At 40.1% G+C, this 17,865-nt stretch overlaps 1 protein-coding gene across 7 annotated transcripts in view; it reads right to left on the bottom strand.

Moving 5' to 3' along the window:
- The window catches only part of SPAST (spastin), a 58,021-nt gene extending 40,743 nt beyond the window's left edge, over positions 1-17,278 (bottom strand). For all 7 annotated transcript variants that reach the window (XM_059405388.1, XM_059405392.1, XM_059405390.1 and 4 more), the window contains exon 1: positions 16,764-17,278. In XM_059405388.1, the coding sequence (XP_059261371.1) occupies positions 16,764-17,178 (415 nt within the window). In that variant the 5' untranslated portion in view covers positions 17,179-17,278. The remainder of the gene's footprint in view (positions 1-16,763) is intronic.
- Positions 17,279-17,865: the final 587 nt, after the last annotated feature.

Genomic DNA, 17,865 nt, shown 5'->3' with positions numbered 1-17,865 from the left:
ACAAACATGATTTCAATAATGAGAAAAAAACACTGTTTAACCCGATTGTACTGAAATCTGATGTAATTTGTTCATTGTTGGGTGCCTCCTTTCTGGAGTGAGTTTTTATTTAACAAATGATTGCATCTTAAGAACCGATACATGAGATTACGAATGTGGCATTTAGAGTCACATTTAGTAACACATCCATTTTCTTTGAAACAAATGACTGGTTTACAACTTTTAAAGGATCTAAAAATACAGCAAATCAAAATGTGTGTAAGAGGGCGCCTGGGTGGCTCAGTGGGTTAAAGCCTCTGCCTTCGGCTCAGGTCATGATCTCAGGGTCCTGGGATCGAGGCCCGAATCGGGCTCTCTGCTCAGCAGGGAGCCTGCTTCCTCCTCTCTCTCTCTGCCTGCCTCTCTGCCTACTTGTGATCTCTGTCTGTCAAATAAATAAATAAAAATCTTTAAAAAAAAAATGTGTGTAAGATAGCGCTGTCCTTTTTTTTTTTTTAAGACACCTGGGTCGTTCAGTTCATTAAGCATTGCCTTCATCCATATATACAATGGAATATTACACAGCCATCAGAAAGGATGAATAGCCAAATTTTGTATCAGCATGGATAGGATTGGAGGAGATAATGCTCAGTGAAATAAGTAGAGAAAGTCAATTAACATATGGTTTCACTTACTTGTGGAGCATGAGAAGTACCACAGAGGACATTAGGGGATGGAAAGGAAAGGTGAATTGGGGTAAATTGGAGGGGAAGATGAACCATGAGAGACTGTGGATTCTGAGAAACAAATTGAAGGTTTTGGAGGGGAAGGGGGTGGGGAGATGGGTGAGCCTGGTGGTGGGTATTAAGGAGGGCACGTATTGCATGGAGCCCTGGGTGTGGTGCATAAACAATGAATCTTGGAACACTGAAAAAATAAAATTAAATTTAAAATAAATAAATAAATAAGTAAAGAAAGAAAGAAAGCAAACAAGCATCTGCCTTCAGCTCAGGTCATGATCCTGGGTCCTGGGATCGAGCCCTGCACTGGGCTCCTTGCTCGGGGTGTGGGGCGGTATCTACTTCTCCTCTCTCTCCAGCTCCCCCTGCTTGTGCATGCCCTCTCTCAAATAAACTCTTCAAAAATTTTTTCTTTTAAATAAATTACAATCTAACAGATACAAAAGTTCTTTTTTTGTGCTTCTTCCCATTCCAATGCTCCTCTCCTTTCTCGAAGCCACTACAATACATTCAGTGAATATCTTTCTAGTACCTGTTTTTCTATCGTTCCTATTATATTTGCATAGTTTCATTTTAAAATTTTATATTGCTTTTGAGATCTATGTTGGTATATAGAGATCTAGTTCATTCACTTTTACTTTCATGTCGTATCCTTTATCATCCTACAATTTATTCAACTATTTTTCTATTAAAATATATTTAGGTTGTTTCCAGTTTCTCAGTATTTCAAATAATGCTGCAATGAACATGCTTATACCTGTCGTCTTATGTACATGTGCCAAATTTTCTAGGGTATATGTTTAAGAGGTAGAGTTAATAAGCCATAGTTCATTTCCATTCACTAGAAATGAACAAATTACTTTTTGAGGGTGCTTGTATCAACTTCCACTCCTAATAGCAGAGTACGACAGTTCTTACTGGCAACATCCAAACCAATGTTTTAAGGAGTTTTAGTATATTACTGTAAGCAAATTAAATGACTGATTACATGGGGCACCTGGATGGCTCTGTGGGTTAAGCATCTGACTCTTATTAATTTCAGCTCAAGTCATGATGTTGGGGTAATAAGATTGAGCCCCATACTGGGTTCTGGGCTGAGAATGGAGCCTACTTAAGATTCTCTCTTACCCTCTCCCTCTGATTCTCCCCATTCTGCTCGTGTGTGAGCATGTGCATGCAAACATGCACGCACACTACTCATTCTAAAAATAAATAAATAAATAAATAAATAAAGTCACATGCTTAATAATGACTCAATTACCTAACATTCTTTGATAGGAGGTCGTTGACTTGCTACATCAGTTGAATCTCACAAATCAGTATGATGATAGAAAATGCCTAAGTAATTCTCACAAGACTTGTAAGTACAAAACTGCTGGTGAAAGGACAGACATATAGGTCAGTAGAACAGAAGAGAAAATCCAGAAATAGACCCACACATGTAACACTGATTGACTTTGACAAAGATGACAAGGTATTTCCTTGAAGAAAGAATAGCCTTTAAAAAAAAAACAATGCTAAAATCATTGCCAAGGCATGCCTTGGTGGCTTTGTCATTAAGCACCTGCCTTCAGCTCAGGTCATGATCCCAGTGTTCTGGGATTGGGCCCCAAGTTGGGCTCCATGCAAATAATGCTAGAATGATGACCGTCCATATCCAAATAAAAACAAAAACTTCAACACAGAAAAAATTTGAAGTGGATCACACACCTAAATATAAAACCTAAAACTATATAACTTATAGAAGAAAATAAGACAAAATTCTTCACGATCTTGGCTTAGGCAGAGATTCACAACATAAAAATCACAAACCTTAAAAGGATATAACTGATAAACTAGACTTCATTAAAATTAAAAGCTCCTGCTCTTCAAAAGACAGAGTTAGATAATGAAAACACAAGCCACAGACTGACTGGAAGGAAATATCTCAAAAACAATATGTCTAATAAAGGACATGTAACTAGAATATATAAAGAACTCTTATAATACAATGATTTTAAAAAAGCAAATAATCCATTAAAAAACAGTGGGCAAAAGACTGGATAATGTATACTTTATCAAAGAGAGACAAATGGCAAATAAGTATAAGAAAAGATGTTCAACATCATTTGTTGTTAGGGAACTACAAATTAAAATCACAAGATATCACTAAGTACTTAATTTAAAATTGAAAAATAAGATATCAACTATACTAAAAAAATTGTTTTTAAAGATTTTATTTATTTTTTTGACAGACAGAGATCACAAGTAGGCAGAGAGGCAGGCAGAGAGACAGGAAGGGAAGCAGGATCCCTGCCAAGCAGAGAGCACGGATGCGGGGCTCAATCCCAGGACCCTGAGATCATGACCTGAGCCGAAGGCAGAGGCTTTAAGCCACTGAGTCACCGAGGCAGCCCTACACTAACAATTTTTTAAAGCACCTAAAATTATAAGACAAAATATAAATACACCTCACATATGTTTCCAAGTGTAAATACAAAACTGTATAGCCACATTGGGAAAGAGTTTGGTAGCTGCTTATGAAATTAACATAGATTTCCCATATGACAAAGCAATCCCTTCTTCTTTGTATTTACCCAAAGAAATGAAAACATAAAAGACCAGTATATGAATGTTTACGGTGCTTTATTCCTAACAGCTAAAAACTGGAAACAACCCAGATATCCATCATTTAGTGAAGGGATTAACAAACTGTGGTACATCCATACACAGAATATTACTCACGATAAAAAGGAACAAACTACTGGTAAATGCAGGAACATGGGTAATCTCAAAAACATTATAAATGAAAGAAGCAAGACACAAAAGGCTACACATACTGTATGATTCTATTTACACAAAACTCAGTGAAGACAACACTATAGGGACAGATCAGATCAGTGACTGCCAGGAGCTAATGGGAAGGCAAGGGGACTGATTGCAAGGGAGCACAAAGGAGCTTCTGGGGTGATAAAACATTCAGTGTATCAGTTGTTGTCATAGTTACCCAACTGTTTGCCAAACTCACTGAACTACAAACTCGTAAAAAGGTTAAATTTCACTGTATGTAAAATATACCTCAATAAATCTGACTCTTCAAAAGTGCAATACTCCCAACATTTATGTATAAGGATTTTCACTATGGCTTGGAATATAACACCAGAACTACAATTTTCATTATAAGAGTAAAATTAGACTACGAGACAAAAGGCAGAAAATTCTTTTTAAAACATCTGTTTGAGAGGCGCCTGGGTGGCTCAGTGGGTTAAGCCTCTGCCTTGGGCTCAGGTCATGATCCCAGTGTCCTGGGATCGAGCCCCATATCGGGCTCTCTGCTCAGAGTGGAGCCTGCTTGTGATCTCTCTGTCAAATAAATAAATAAAATATTAAAAAAACAACAACAACATCTGTTTGAAGGGATCAAAGAATTTTTGAAATATTGAAAATTACCCAAATTTGGAAAGGAACTATGTCACATTCATTAGGATGCTATTTTCAAAAATTACCAAAATATGGAAAGGAAAAAAAGCCAACAGAGGTGGGCTGGCATTTGGGGCACTTTTCTATTTAAAGCAAAGTGTCGATTCTGAAGGCAAAAGTAGCCAAGAAACTAAGCAGAGCTTTCAGCAGACTCACAGAACTCAGCTGACCAAATGTGAATTCCAGGGCATGCCCAAGAGAAGTAGTGGCAAAGATTCCAGGATTTGGATTGGGAATCTTAATTAACTAAAGAATTAAGAACTAGGCCAGCTTGCACAAGGGCTGGAAATCATATTCAAATCACTTACCTTAAGGTAAGGGAAACTATAGCCCCTACTGTCCATTGATCACCCTTTTGACTAAACTATGGCAGAAAAATCAAATCTTCCAATGGTCTCCAAGACATAAAAGGCCCTCAAGATACTTTACAGTTCTTAGTTTCCCATACACATTTCTCTTCCCTCTATAGCCCCAACTAACAGTCAAACTCAACCAACCAGACTATATCAAATAAAAAGAAGATTGGGGTGGCAGAAATTTACATTCACTGTTACACTTGAAATTATTAGCTAATAATTTAGTGGACTACATAATCTAAGGCAAACAATGGCCCAAAGGTCAAATATTGTCAGCCATCTGTTTTTGTACATAAAACTTAACTTGGCGGGGGGCGCACCTTGACAGGGGGTGCACCTCAGTCAGTTAAGCATCCAACTCCTGATTTTAGCTCAGGTCATGATCTCAGGGTCCTGAGACTGAACCCTGTGTTGGGCTCTGCGCTCAGCACTGAGTCTGCCTGGCATTCTTTCCAACTTTCTCTTCTTTCCCCTCTGATCCCCCGCTCCCCGCTCATGCATCTGCTCTAAAATAAAAAAAAAAAAAAACTCTTAAAAAAAAAATTGGAGAAAGAAGAACCCTCCTACCCATTACTGGGAATGCAAGCTGGTGAGCCACTCTGGATAACAGCATGGAGGTTCCTCAAAAAGGTGAAAATAGAGCTGCTCTACAACCCAGCAATCTCACTACTGGGTATTTACCCTAAAGATGCAAATGTAGTGATCTGAAGGGGCACGTGCACCTGAATGTTTATAGCAGCAATGTCCACAATAGCCAAACTATGAAAAGAACTTATATGTCCCTCAACAGATGAATAAAGATGTGATATATATACACAATGGAATAGTATGCAGCCATCAAGAAACCCCCAAATCGTGCCATTTGCCATGACGTGGATGGAACTAGAGGGTATTATGCTGAGCAAAATAAGTCAATCAGAGAAAAGACAGTTATCATATGATTATTGATATGAAGAATTTGAGAGGCAGGGTGGAGTGTCGTGGTGGGCAGGGAGGGGAAAAAATGAAACAAGATGGGATCGGGAGGGAGACAAACCATAAGAGACTCTTAATCTCAAGCAACAAACCGAGGGTTGCTGGGGGTAATGGGGAAGGGAAAGGGTGGCTGCGTGATGGACATTGGGGAGGGTATGTGCTATGGTGGCTGTGAATTGTTTAAGACTGATTCACGGACCTGTGACTCCTAAAGCAAATAATACATTATATGTTAATAAAAAACTTACTAGATCACGCCTACTATATGAGAGTTTTGAATGTTCAGAGATCTTAAAATATTGTGACAGAGAGCTTAAAATATTTGCTAAATGGCTCAATAAAAAAACCAAACCCAACACAAAAAGTGACAAAGGACTTAGGCATTTTTCAAAGACACAGAAATGACCAATAAGTAAGTGAAAAAACATTCACCACTGCAAATCATTACAGAAATGCAAATCAAAACCATGATAAGGCAGTGCTTCACATCCATTAGGAAGACTATTATTTAAAAAACCCTGAAACTAACAAATGTAGAAAAATTGGAAAACCTTGTGCACTGGCAGCAGGAATGTACAAATGGTACAAGTGATGTGGAAATACTTCTCAGTCCCTCAAAAAATTAAACAGGGAGTTACCATATGATCTAGCAATTCTACTCCTAGGTAGATACTCAAAAGTACTGAGAGCAGGGGAGCAAACAGATAGCCATATATTACTGTTAACAGCAGCATAGTTCACAATAGATGGCAAAACCCAAAGTCCATCAACAGACAAATGATTAAACAAAATGTAGTAAATACATATAATGGAGTATCATTCAGCCTTAAAAACAAATGAAATCTGATATACAATGCAAGGGTGATGAACCTTGAAAACACTATGCTAAGTGAGACAAGTTAGATACAAAAGAATACTGAATGATTCCATTTAGATAAGGTATCTGAAATAGGAAAATTCATTGGTACAGAAAGCAGAACAGAAATTACCAAGGAAAGAGAGAAGGAGAAAGGGAGATGAGTGGGGAGTTATTGTTTAATGGGTACAGAGTTTCTGCTTGGAATGATAAAAGGTTCTAGAAATGTACAGTATTGATGGTTGCACAACATTGGGAATGGACTTAATGCCACTGAATTGTACACTTAAAATGACTAAAACAGCAAAGTTTAGATTATCTATGCCTTAAAAAATGAAAATACATTTTCTAACTGGCCTGTTCTAAGGACTGTGGTGGCCCTTGGTATACAGCAATGAAAATGAACAAACTAATGCCACGTGCAACAGCACAGAATAAACCTGAGCAGCATATATATTTTTTCCATTTTATTTCTTTTCAGTGTTCCAGCATTCATTGTTTAGGCACTACACCCAGTGCTCCATGCAATACATGCCCTCCACAATACCCACCACCAGGCTCACCCAACTCCCTACCCCCTTCCCCTTCAAAACCTTCAGTTTGTTTCTCAGAGTCCACAGTCTCTCATGGTTCATCTTCCCATCTGACTTCCTCCAACCTCCTTCTCCTCTCCATTTCCCTATGTCCTCCATGTTATTCCTTATGCTCCACAAGTAAGCGACACCATATGATAATTGACTCTCTCTGCTTGACTTATTTCACTCAGCATAGTCTCTTCCAGTCCCATGTTGATAAAAAAGTTGGGTATTCATCCTTTCTGATGGAGGCATAATACTCCATTGTATATATGGACCATATCTTCTTTATCCATTTGTCCGTTGAAGGGCATCTTGGCTCTTTCCACAGTTTGGCGACTGTGGCCATTGCTGCTATGAACATTGGGGTACAGATGGCCCTTCTTTTCACTACATCAGTATCTTTGGGGTAAATACCTAGCAGTGCAATTGCAGGGTCATAGGGAAGCTCTATTTTTAATTTCTTAAGGAATCTCCACACTGTTTTCCAAAGCGGCTGCACCAACTTGTATTCCTACCACCAGTGTAAAAGGGTTCCCCTTTCTCTACATCCTCTTCAACGTATGTTGTTTACAGTCTGGTTAATTTTTTTGACCAGCATATATTAAGCAAAAGAAACCACACACAAAAGAACACTTACCATGTGATTTCATTTATAAAGCTCAAGATCAGGTAAAATTAATCTATAGTGTTAGAATTCGAATTGTAGGTATCTTTGCAAAGAATGGAGAAAGGTAGTAAATGGAAGAGAACATCACAAAGGCAGGCTTCTGGAGGAATACTCTTATTTCTTGACCTGGTAGGGTTTCAAACTGCTATGTTTACTTTGAAAATTCACTAAGCACTACAGTAATTGTGCACTTTATGTATAATTTAATCAAAGTTTACTTAAAAGCTAAAGAAATAGAAGGGGAAGGTAAAGTATATATTTTTCTCAGAAGATTTTATTTGACAGAGAGACAGCGAGAGACGGAACACAAGTAGGGAAAGCCAAAGAGGGAGAAGCAGGCTTCCAGCTGGGCAGGGAGCCCGATCTGAGACCCTGGGATCATGACCTGAGCCAAAGGAAGATGCTTAGTGACTGAGCCACCCAGGCACCCTGATAAAGTATATTGAAATGGAAAGAGTCCCAATACATTAAGGAAAAGATTACGGATCAGTCTGTATATAACATTTTTTCCCACAAATGAGTAAATATTTATGTTTATATAAATACACGAGGTCAGATAACTTACTAGGTAATCACCTCCCTAAGGATAAGATTACAGAGGATTTTCACTTTCTATATGTGTATTTGTTCATTATTTTAATTTTTTTTAGAAGATTTAATCATTGGGGGAGAGGGGAGCACACCCATGCACAAAGTGGGGAGAATCTCAAGCAGACTGCACACCAAGCACAGAGCTACAGAGCTGGACACATGGATCAATCCTACCACGCCAAGATCATGACCTGAGCCAAAACCAAGAGTTAGATGGTTAACCAACTGAGTCAACAGGGGCCCCCATTATTTTAATTTTTGAGCATATGCTAGCATACAGAAATAGTAATAATACCCATCTTTAGATAGAGGTAAGCACAGTAGATTAAGTTATGAATTATATACTGTATCTTTTCATTCAGATAGTAGTAGTAGTACCCACACTGCCACAAGAAGGGACAAAATAAGAGTAGTTTGGGATGGAGAGAGAGAGGATGTATGTTCATGATATTACAGTATGGGGACTTAAGCCCTTGAATATCCTCTAATAGCTAAATGACTTTGGGAAAGTCAGTTAATCTCACTGGGTTTTACTCTGCTGACTTAAAAACAAGATGACATTTCTTTCACCTAACCCCGAGTTGTGGCAAAAATCAAGTGAAACAGGATATGTGACAATACTTTAAAAAATAAAGCAGCACATCGGGGCGCCTGGGTGGCTCAGTGCGTTAAGCCTCTGCCTTCGGCTCAGGTCATGGTCTCAGAGTCCTGGAATCGAGCCCCGCATTGGCTCTCTGCTCAGCAGGGAGCCTGCTTCCCTTCCTCTCTCTGTCAAATAAATAAATAAAATCTTAAAAAAAAAAAAAAAAAGCAGCACATCAATATTACTTTTACAATATTTATTATAATTGGTACATCTGTTGGCTAACTTAAATCCTTCTACTTCGGAACTGCATGCACAGTGTATGTTTGTGATTGTTGCTCATTTAAGTTATGTAAAGCCACTGCTATTACTTATTTACTCCTCTAGTATCTGCCTACAAAAAACACGCAACAAATATACCAATTTCCCTACACAATTTTCTTTTAGGAACTTACAAGGGTCACAATTAGCAGAATCAGAGGTATCTTTAAAAAATCCTACAGTGGGGCGCCTGGGTGGCTCAGTGGGTTAGGCCGCTGCCTTCGGCTCAGGTCATGATCTCAGGGTCCTGGGATCGAGTCCCGCATCGGGCTCTCTGCTCAGCGAAGAGCCTGCTTCCCTCTCTCTCTCTCTCTGCCTGCCTCTCCATCTAATTGTGATTTCTCTCTGTCAAATAAATAAATAAAATCTTTAAAAAAAAAAAAAAAATCCTACAGTAGGGGAGTCCGGGTGGCTAAGTGTGTTAAGTGTCTGCCTTTGGTTAAGGTCACGATCCAGAGGTCCTGGGACTGGGCTCCCTGCTCAGGGAGAATCTGCTTCTTCCTCTCCCTCTGCCAGACTCCCTACTCACGTTGGTTCTCTCTCTCTCAAATAAATAAAATCTTAAAAAAAAAAAAAATCCTACAACAGATTTCATTGTGTGCTAAACTGTAATAAATCACAGGATCATGAAGCATCAGTGAAGAGCCCCCAGATTACTCTTCTCATAGTTCACTACTACAGAAAGGATACTTTCTACTGTGTTTTAATTCAGCAAAAAGGTCATATTTGCATTCACTTTCCAACTTCAAGGTTTATCTCTGAAGTAAAGACGTTCCCATTTAATTGGCAAGGTTCTGAATCCCATGGAAAGAAATCATCTCAGCTTTGGACATTTTCTTTAAACCTTAAGAATGTCAATTAATTTATCTTCTTTGAAGTCTTTTGTATTTACTATGGGTAGTAGGTAACTTTAATTTTTTTCTATGCATTTTCTTTATTTTCCAAATTCTCTACTGAGACGCTTACATTATATTCACATATGAGTACAAAATGATTAGTTTTATCTCTTTTAAAATAAAAGGTTAGGGCGCCCGGGTGGCTCAGTCAATTAAGCAATTGCCTTCAGCTCAGGTCATGATCTCAGGGTCCTGGGATCGAGCCCACATTGGGCTCCATGCTCAGCGGGAAGCCTGCTTCTCCCTCTCTCACTCCCCCTGCTTGTGTTCCCTCTTTCGCTGTCTCTCTCTCTGTCAAATGAACAAAAATCTTTATTTATAAATAAATAAAATATTTTAAAATAAATAAAATAAAATAAAAGGTTAGGATACTAAGTGAGCTGGGGGGGGACTTCCATCTGTTTTTTTCTGAACTGAGGGTCACAATTAGCAAACATATTTTTATATCACTCTTTAGGTAATTCCCCTTCTTCCTCAAATGTCATTTATGTGGCTGCTATATCCTAAAAAGCGTAACAGAAACAAGGTATCAAGGTTTAACAATAACTCACAGGGGCTATAATCTTAAAAGGATTGTTGAATAACAGCAGTCCTGTTTTCTGAGGACCTACTCTATGCAGGCACTAAGTATTTACAAACACTGACTCAGTGCAGTAACTTCGCCAAGATCTGAATAGTCAGAACTCAAATGTCATTTTGAATACTAGGCACTACAATTTTAAAAGGATAAAATTAGGTCCTCAAAGCTGAGAAAGCGAAAAGCAGGCCCTGACATCCAAGAGCTGGCCTGGTACTATCAGGCAGGCCTTGGTGTAACTAGGAGCTGAACTAGCATTACTGCCAGACCTGGTGCTCTGTTGATCATAAACAATTTCATAGAACATCAACATCAGATAAGGTCACTTTGTGATTGTAATGGATGAAGACAAAACATGACCACTCCATAATCATGTCTAAATACAGAAAAACATGAATATTGTCCAAGCCATGAAATACCAAGCATCTTCCTCTTCAGGCTAATGGGTGCTTTTCTTTTCTTTTTTTTTTTTTTAAACATTTCTTTTCTTTTTTTTTTTTTTTAAGATTTTATTTATTTATTTATTTGACAGAGAGAGATCACAGGTAGGCAGAGAGACTGGCAGAGAGAGAGAGAGAGAAGCAGGCTCCTCGCTGAGCAGAGAGCCCAATGTGGGACTCGATCCCAGGACCCTGAGATCATGACCTGAGCCAAAGGCAGCGGCTTAACCCACTGAGCCACCCAGGCGCCCCTAATGAGTGCTTTTCAACCAGCTACAGCTTTAGCCTCCTTCTGGCCTTCCCGCTTTCTAGATCATATTCAAGATACTTAATCATAGAATACCCCTCTTCCTGACAGCATCCAATGCAGAAGAACAAAATCCTGCTTCCTTAAATCCTCCTCAAAATCACCTGATATAAGCCCAAATCCCGTAAGTTATTTCTAGCACCCTTTCCTGAGATGCCATGGTTCCCACCATGTGTGTTCTCTCCGCTTCTATAATAAATCCCACTTGTTCAGCCACAGGGGTTCTACTGATGGTTGACTGAAAGACACTGACAAAGCCCACTTAAGAACAACAGTTAAGGGGCGCCTGGGTGGCTCAGTGGGTTAAAGTCTCTGCCTTCAGCTCAGGTCCTGGTCCCAGGGTCCCAGGATTGAGCCCCGAATTCCCCTGCACTGGGCTCTCTGCTCAGCAAAGAGCCTGCTTCCTCCTCTCTCTGCCTGCCTCACTGCCTACTTGTGATCTCTGTCTGTCAAATAAATAAATAAAATCTTAAAAAGTAAAAAAGAACAGTTAATTCTCTCCTTTTCTACTATAGCATAAATAATTGCAAAGAGGAGCAAAGACACGTGAATAAGTTTAATATTTCTATGCTATACCTTCATAGCTGTAAAACATAGTCTCTAGGATAATCATAGATTTTATTATTTTTCTTTCCTCATTTACCAAATGAACAACTGCTGAGATTTGAGTGTGCTCAAAGTTTCATTCTATAGGATGTCTAGTGTGGGTAGTTAATTCACAAGGAGAAAAAAAAAAGGCTACCTTAGCTCATTAATACCTCCACTGGTATTATATAGGTCAAGGAGTATTACAGGTCAAAAAAGACGAAAAGTAGTAGAGAAACAGAAAATCTATACTTTGCTAGATGTCAAAAAGCCAACTACCATTGGGTGGAACATGGGGAATACGATAGTGAAAAAGAAGCAGGAAGGGTTAGGGAAGATCCTTTTTTCAATAATTTAATATCCATTTACTGCCTGTCTACTCCTTAACTGTTCTTAGGATGACTAACAATACTCTTAGGAATCTAGTTACCGGGTGAGCTTTATAGGGTTTAACTGTATTCTACATTAGGAAAAATACAAATTGCAATTTTAAAAAACCAGAGAAAGGGACCAAGTTCCTAACAGTGGCTGCCTTTTTGTCTCTTTAGTGCAAATGCCATTAAATATTCTTGAATAGAAATGGGAAATGTATATCGTGTATTTAATAAAAGGTAATGCTATTCTTTTGGAAAAGAGTAATATTATGTAAATATCCATCCACCCGAATAATTCTTTCTTTGTTGTAATCATGGAAACTTTAAAGAATCATTAGGCCCAAGAAAATTGTCTGAAATCAATCCTTTCAAAATAGTGACTAGCAGTTTTTAGGGGTAAAAGAAAGTACACTAAATCTGACATTTCTGATCCCTATTCTCTATCAATACTCTGAAAATATAGTTAGGAAAGGTATTTTGTGTGTGCAAGGTTAAATAGTGCAAGGTTGTTACATAGGAATACAAATTTGTATGACATTTTAAAAGCCTAATGTTTTAAATATGAGCTGACTAGGAATAAATATAAGAGATTCTATTTAGACCATTTCTGTCCTTGATCCCAGGTTCTTCATTCCTACAATATCCTGAGAAACCGACTCTCTTTCATACAACACACTGGGCCCTTACTGTCAAGTTCTACATACTCCAGGTAATCAAACCACACCCAGAAAACCTGCACCACTCTATTACCCAGGAGATCTTAGGCTTGTCTACTTGCAGGAGCCATGCCAAACATGTTAGATCATGTTCTGGTTAATCCAAAGACCCACTATGACAACCTCCTCTTTTCCCCCAAGTATTCCAAGGGGCCCAGTACTAGGATTACAAAACAGAAAACCTGCTTAAAGCAGAAAGTATAATGAGGGGCATAATTTTCTGTTCACCTAAACTCTGTTCCTGGTTCTGCTAATGTGAGTTCACTCTTTAAAGTTCAGTTTCTCCATATAGATAATGGATATAAAAGGTTATCAGTTTTCCAAGGATGTTCAACAATTATATATCCAAAAAAATATTTAACTCCCTAAAAAAAATGAGACATATAATATGCATGAAAACACACACACATTTTTTTTTTTAAACACACACACACATTTTAATGATCATAGAGCAGATGCTGTCTTACATCTTACTGGAGAGGAAGTGAGTTTTCTTAAGTAGCATCTAGAATGCACAGAACTGTGCAAATTAACTGGTATCCAATAAATGCTTTTTTTAATGAACAGAACTCAAATATCCTTACATTAGGTAATTAAATTTACTGTGTTATTCTATTTTAAATAGTTTGGTTTCAGACAAATTTAGGCCTTTTTGAAAATTCAGTGTCAAAGCTGACTATGCCATAAGAATAAAATACAGAATAAACAGTCACCTTATAAACCATATTTATACACTACTTTATTGAAATGAGATTTAATTTGGCCTTTATTATTTCAAGGCATCAAATGTTTCAATTAATTAACACCACAACAGTCTGAAATAGCCCATGTTACCTGATGAAATAAAGTGGCTTTCAACATAGTTAGAAGCTAAGTCAGGTTACTAAGGGAATGGCAGTGCATGACATTACTAGTCCCTTGACGGTTTACCACAAAGTTAAGAAACGTTTGAAGACTGCTTTAAAGACAATTCATTTCTATCCGTTCATATCTATTTTGACACAGTGAGAAAGGAGAATAAAATTCTCTTATTTTACACTGTCAAGGGTGGTTGAGAGATAAGCAGACTGTAAACGTAAATTCTTGCAACTACTGGATTAAGGCTAAAGTATAAAAAGTTTGAATATTCTAAGGGAAAATTATGAGAAAAGAACTATGACAATAAAAACTTAGCTTTAATTCATTTTTTAAGGAAAAATGAATATTTAATTAATTTGTTTCAGTTTGAACTAATTAGTTTCAGCACATAATACATCAGCTGTATAACACAAACTAAAAAGTTATCATAGTTTATTCTAAAGTCTACTTCAGAAACTAAAGTATTGGGGCACCTGGGTGGTTCAGTCGTTAAGCGTCTGCCTTTGGCTCAGGTCATGGTCCCAGCGTCCTGGGATGGAACCCTGCATCACTCAGCATCACTCAGCAGGAGGCCTGCTTCCCCATCTCCCCCTGCTGTATTCCCTCTCTCGCTCTCTATGTCAAATAAATAAAAATCTTTAAAAAAAAACAAAAAACTAAAGTACAAATAAAGCAAAAAACTTTGAACAGAAACATTAACAGTGGAGAGTTGAGTATGCAACCTATGCATTGCTGAAAATATACTTTTAAAATATTTTAGAAGATTTAAATATAATAGGTGTAGTCATGTATGTAATACTCTATAAGACAAGTCATAAGTTTGAAACCAAAGGTCTGATTTCTACTTGTCACTTATCCCTACTTAATGAACTGATTTCTCTTTAAATCTAAGAGCCTCGGGTCTTTTTTTTTTTTTTTTTTTTTTAATACCTAGGTTATCCTTGTCCTCTTATCTTACCTCCCAGCTGTCATCACCCAGTGTTAAAAAAAAAATTTCCTTGTGTTTTCTGGTGTTCTCTTCCTAAATACTACAATGAATCTACCCTTAAACGTATTCCCCCTATTCTAAAACATCTTTTGACCTAGATTAGTAAACTTCTGGGGACCCTACTGTAATTGGATCGTGCAATCAAACAGTGCTTCTCCAGGAAGGGATGATGGTACCCTTATTCATCCTCACCAAGGATCCTTCAATGTTCCAAGAGATGGTACAGAATGAAACATTTAACAAAAACTTCCTTCCACAAACACATGGTATTCTTTTTTCTTAAACAGAACTCTTTCCTAGAGCTCTCTTCTATAGATTTTTTTAAAGTAATCTCCACAGCCAACGTGAGGCTTGAACTCACAACCCCAAGATCAAGAGCTGCATGTTCCACCGACTGAGAGAGCCGGATGCCCCCTTCCTCGAACTCTTAAACTCCACTGTCCTTACTATCAAAACCATGAACACCTGCTTCTTCTTTAATACTTCTCACTCCTGGGGCGCCTGGGTGGCTCAGTGGGTTGAGGCCTCTGCCTTCGGCTCGGGTCATGATCCCAGGGTCCTGGGATCGAGCCCCACATCGGGCTCTCTGCTCAGCGGGGAGCCTGCTTCCCCTCTCTCTCTGCCTGCCTCTCAGCCTACTTGTAATCTCTGCCTGTCAAATAAATAAATAAAATCTTAAAAAAAAAATACATCTCACTCCTGGGTTCCACAAAGGAAACAGGTTTCAACAAAACTAAATTCTAGAACAGTTTCTGTAGTTGACAGTAGTGAGAGTCTACAAATGACCTGCTGAATGTTGTTGTCTTTTGGATAAATGACAGTGCAAGTGAGTACCTAAGTGAAGTGATACAAAAATGTTCTTTGGTAGTTACAGGAAAAAGATCTTTGCATATTGGAGGCAGGCATGAAAGGAGGGATTTTCAAAATGTTGCAAAACTCCTAACTTCAGTTCTCATCTTCCATAAAAAAGTGTTCATTAGGAATTAGCATAGGTTTGGAATGACCTGCTTTAATCTTTTGAGCCTCCGTTCCTTCATCTGCAACACGCTGATACTAACAGTATTTTCACCTCACAAGGTAATTGTGAGGATTAAGTAAAGAACACATACAAAGCTAACAGTACAGCGGTTGGTGCACTGCACGACTTAAACACGTTAGTTTCAGAAATCTGAAGGATACAGTATTCTTGCCTTCATTCAGAAATAAATAATCTTAAAAAATAAAAGAAATACAAATCTGTTTCAAGTTATATTGAGAAACTTAGAGGCTACCTTGGAATACTGATTTAGATGAAATAAAATCTAACAAGGACAAAAGTTTCATGTTAAAATAGAACTTTATAAAAAAATACTTAGAAGTCGTTATATGGATAAAATGTCACGAAACTTTAAAAAAATGCCAAGTCAGCTATAATCATATGCAGCTGTTCCTTTCAAAATTAAGTCACCATTTTTTTTTTTTTTTTTTGACACTACAGAACTCTGCTTTCATTAAAAGCCTATAACAAGACACAGCTTCTCCGATACCGAAACCTTTTGGAAACCTGGCTCGGAGGAAGGCACACATTGTTTACAGTGCAAGAAAGAATCCGTGTGGTCATTCTAGAACAACTGTCACTGTCAATAGCACGACTGGCTGTCTCATAGGGATTTGGTTCATGCAGAAGTGCAGGGGAAGGCTGGTGTCTGAAACAAAGTCGACAGCCAGGGTGCCTGAAAGGGGAGAGGTCTCACTGAGAATCGGAGAGGATGAGTCTGACTGCGGTGAAGCCGCCCGGGGTGGGCGGGGGGAGAGGATCAATTCCGGGGTTGCGCCGCCCGCTCCCGAAGGAAAGGGACCGCAGGTGTTGCCCTCCCTGGGCGACCCGTCCGCTTTCTTCCCGGCGCCGCCGCCCCCTCCCTCCAGCCCCGCACTTACCTTTCTCGTCCTCATCGATGCGCAGGGCAATGGAGATGTACTCGAAGGCCTGTTTGTGGAAGGCTCGGACGCTCTCGGCCTCCCCGCCCGGCACTGGCGCCGGGGGCGAGGCCGAGGCCGGCGCCGGCGCGGCCCGGGAGCTCCTCTTGGCAGCCATGAGGGCGCGGGAGAAGCGCTGGCAGAGCCACACGAAGAGGAGCCCCAGGTGGAAGGCGACCAAACGCAGCAGCGCGAAGCCTACGAACAGCGGGTAGGAGAAGTAGTACAGGTTTCGCTTATGCAGCGACTCCGGAGGGGGGGCCGGTCTGGGGGCGGGATGGGCGGGGGCCAGGCAGGGGGGCGGAGGCCTGGGAGGCACCGGGCTGCTGCAGCCGCCGGAGCCTTTCTTCTTCCCTCGTCCACCCGGAGAATTCATTCACAGCTCCCACTGCCGCCGCCGCCATAACCCGCCTCCCGCAGACCGACGGCGACCAAGCCACGGCGGCGGCCACTGGGACGGCGAGGGCCGCAGACGCCCGCGCGTCCGCCGTTCCGAGAGCTCGGCACCTCCACGCGCTGCTCGTCGGCCCCGCCCCTTTCTCTTCGCTCGGCCAGGAGCACAACCCCTTTCCTCCTCCAGCGGTCGGTGGTTCCTGCCCCTCCCGCTCTGTGTCCTCTCAGCCTCCTGGTAGCTCCGAGCTGTGGCCACGCACGCGCACGCCTGCCCCTGTCTTTCTCCAGCGCGCGCGCGCACGCCGCCGTCTTTGTTGCCCTGAGCTCCTAGTGCGCGTGTGCAGCTCCCGCCCCTCGGGCTCTTCCGTGTGGAACTACAGTTCCCAAGGTGCAATTCAGCTACGTCACCCTCGGGGATCCGTCGCTCTACAGACTACGCTATCCCGGGAGAGTTGCTTAAGCTGAAAACCTCAGTCATCAATTTACCGTGGGGACAGCTGCGGTTTGGGCTCGCTCGACGGGTTCGCAGGGCTACTATCTCGCAGTGCTATCGCCCTTATATTTCTTTCAGCATTTTCTGCCAGTCTCCGGCAAGGGATGATTGATCTGACTTCCATCTCAAAAGTAATGGGTACCATGAAAACAATCTCAATGCCCATCAACAGGAAAA

Source organism: Mustela nigripes, chromosome 7 (assembly GCF_022355385.1).
Source record: "Mustela nigripes isolate SB6536 chromosome 7, MUSNIG.SB6536, whole genome shotgun sequence".
Taxonomy (NCBI): Eukaryota; Metazoa; Chordata; class Mammalia; order Carnivora; family Mustelidae; genus Mustela; species Mustela nigripes.
This window is presented reverse-complemented; position numbering and strand designations above follow the sequence as displayed.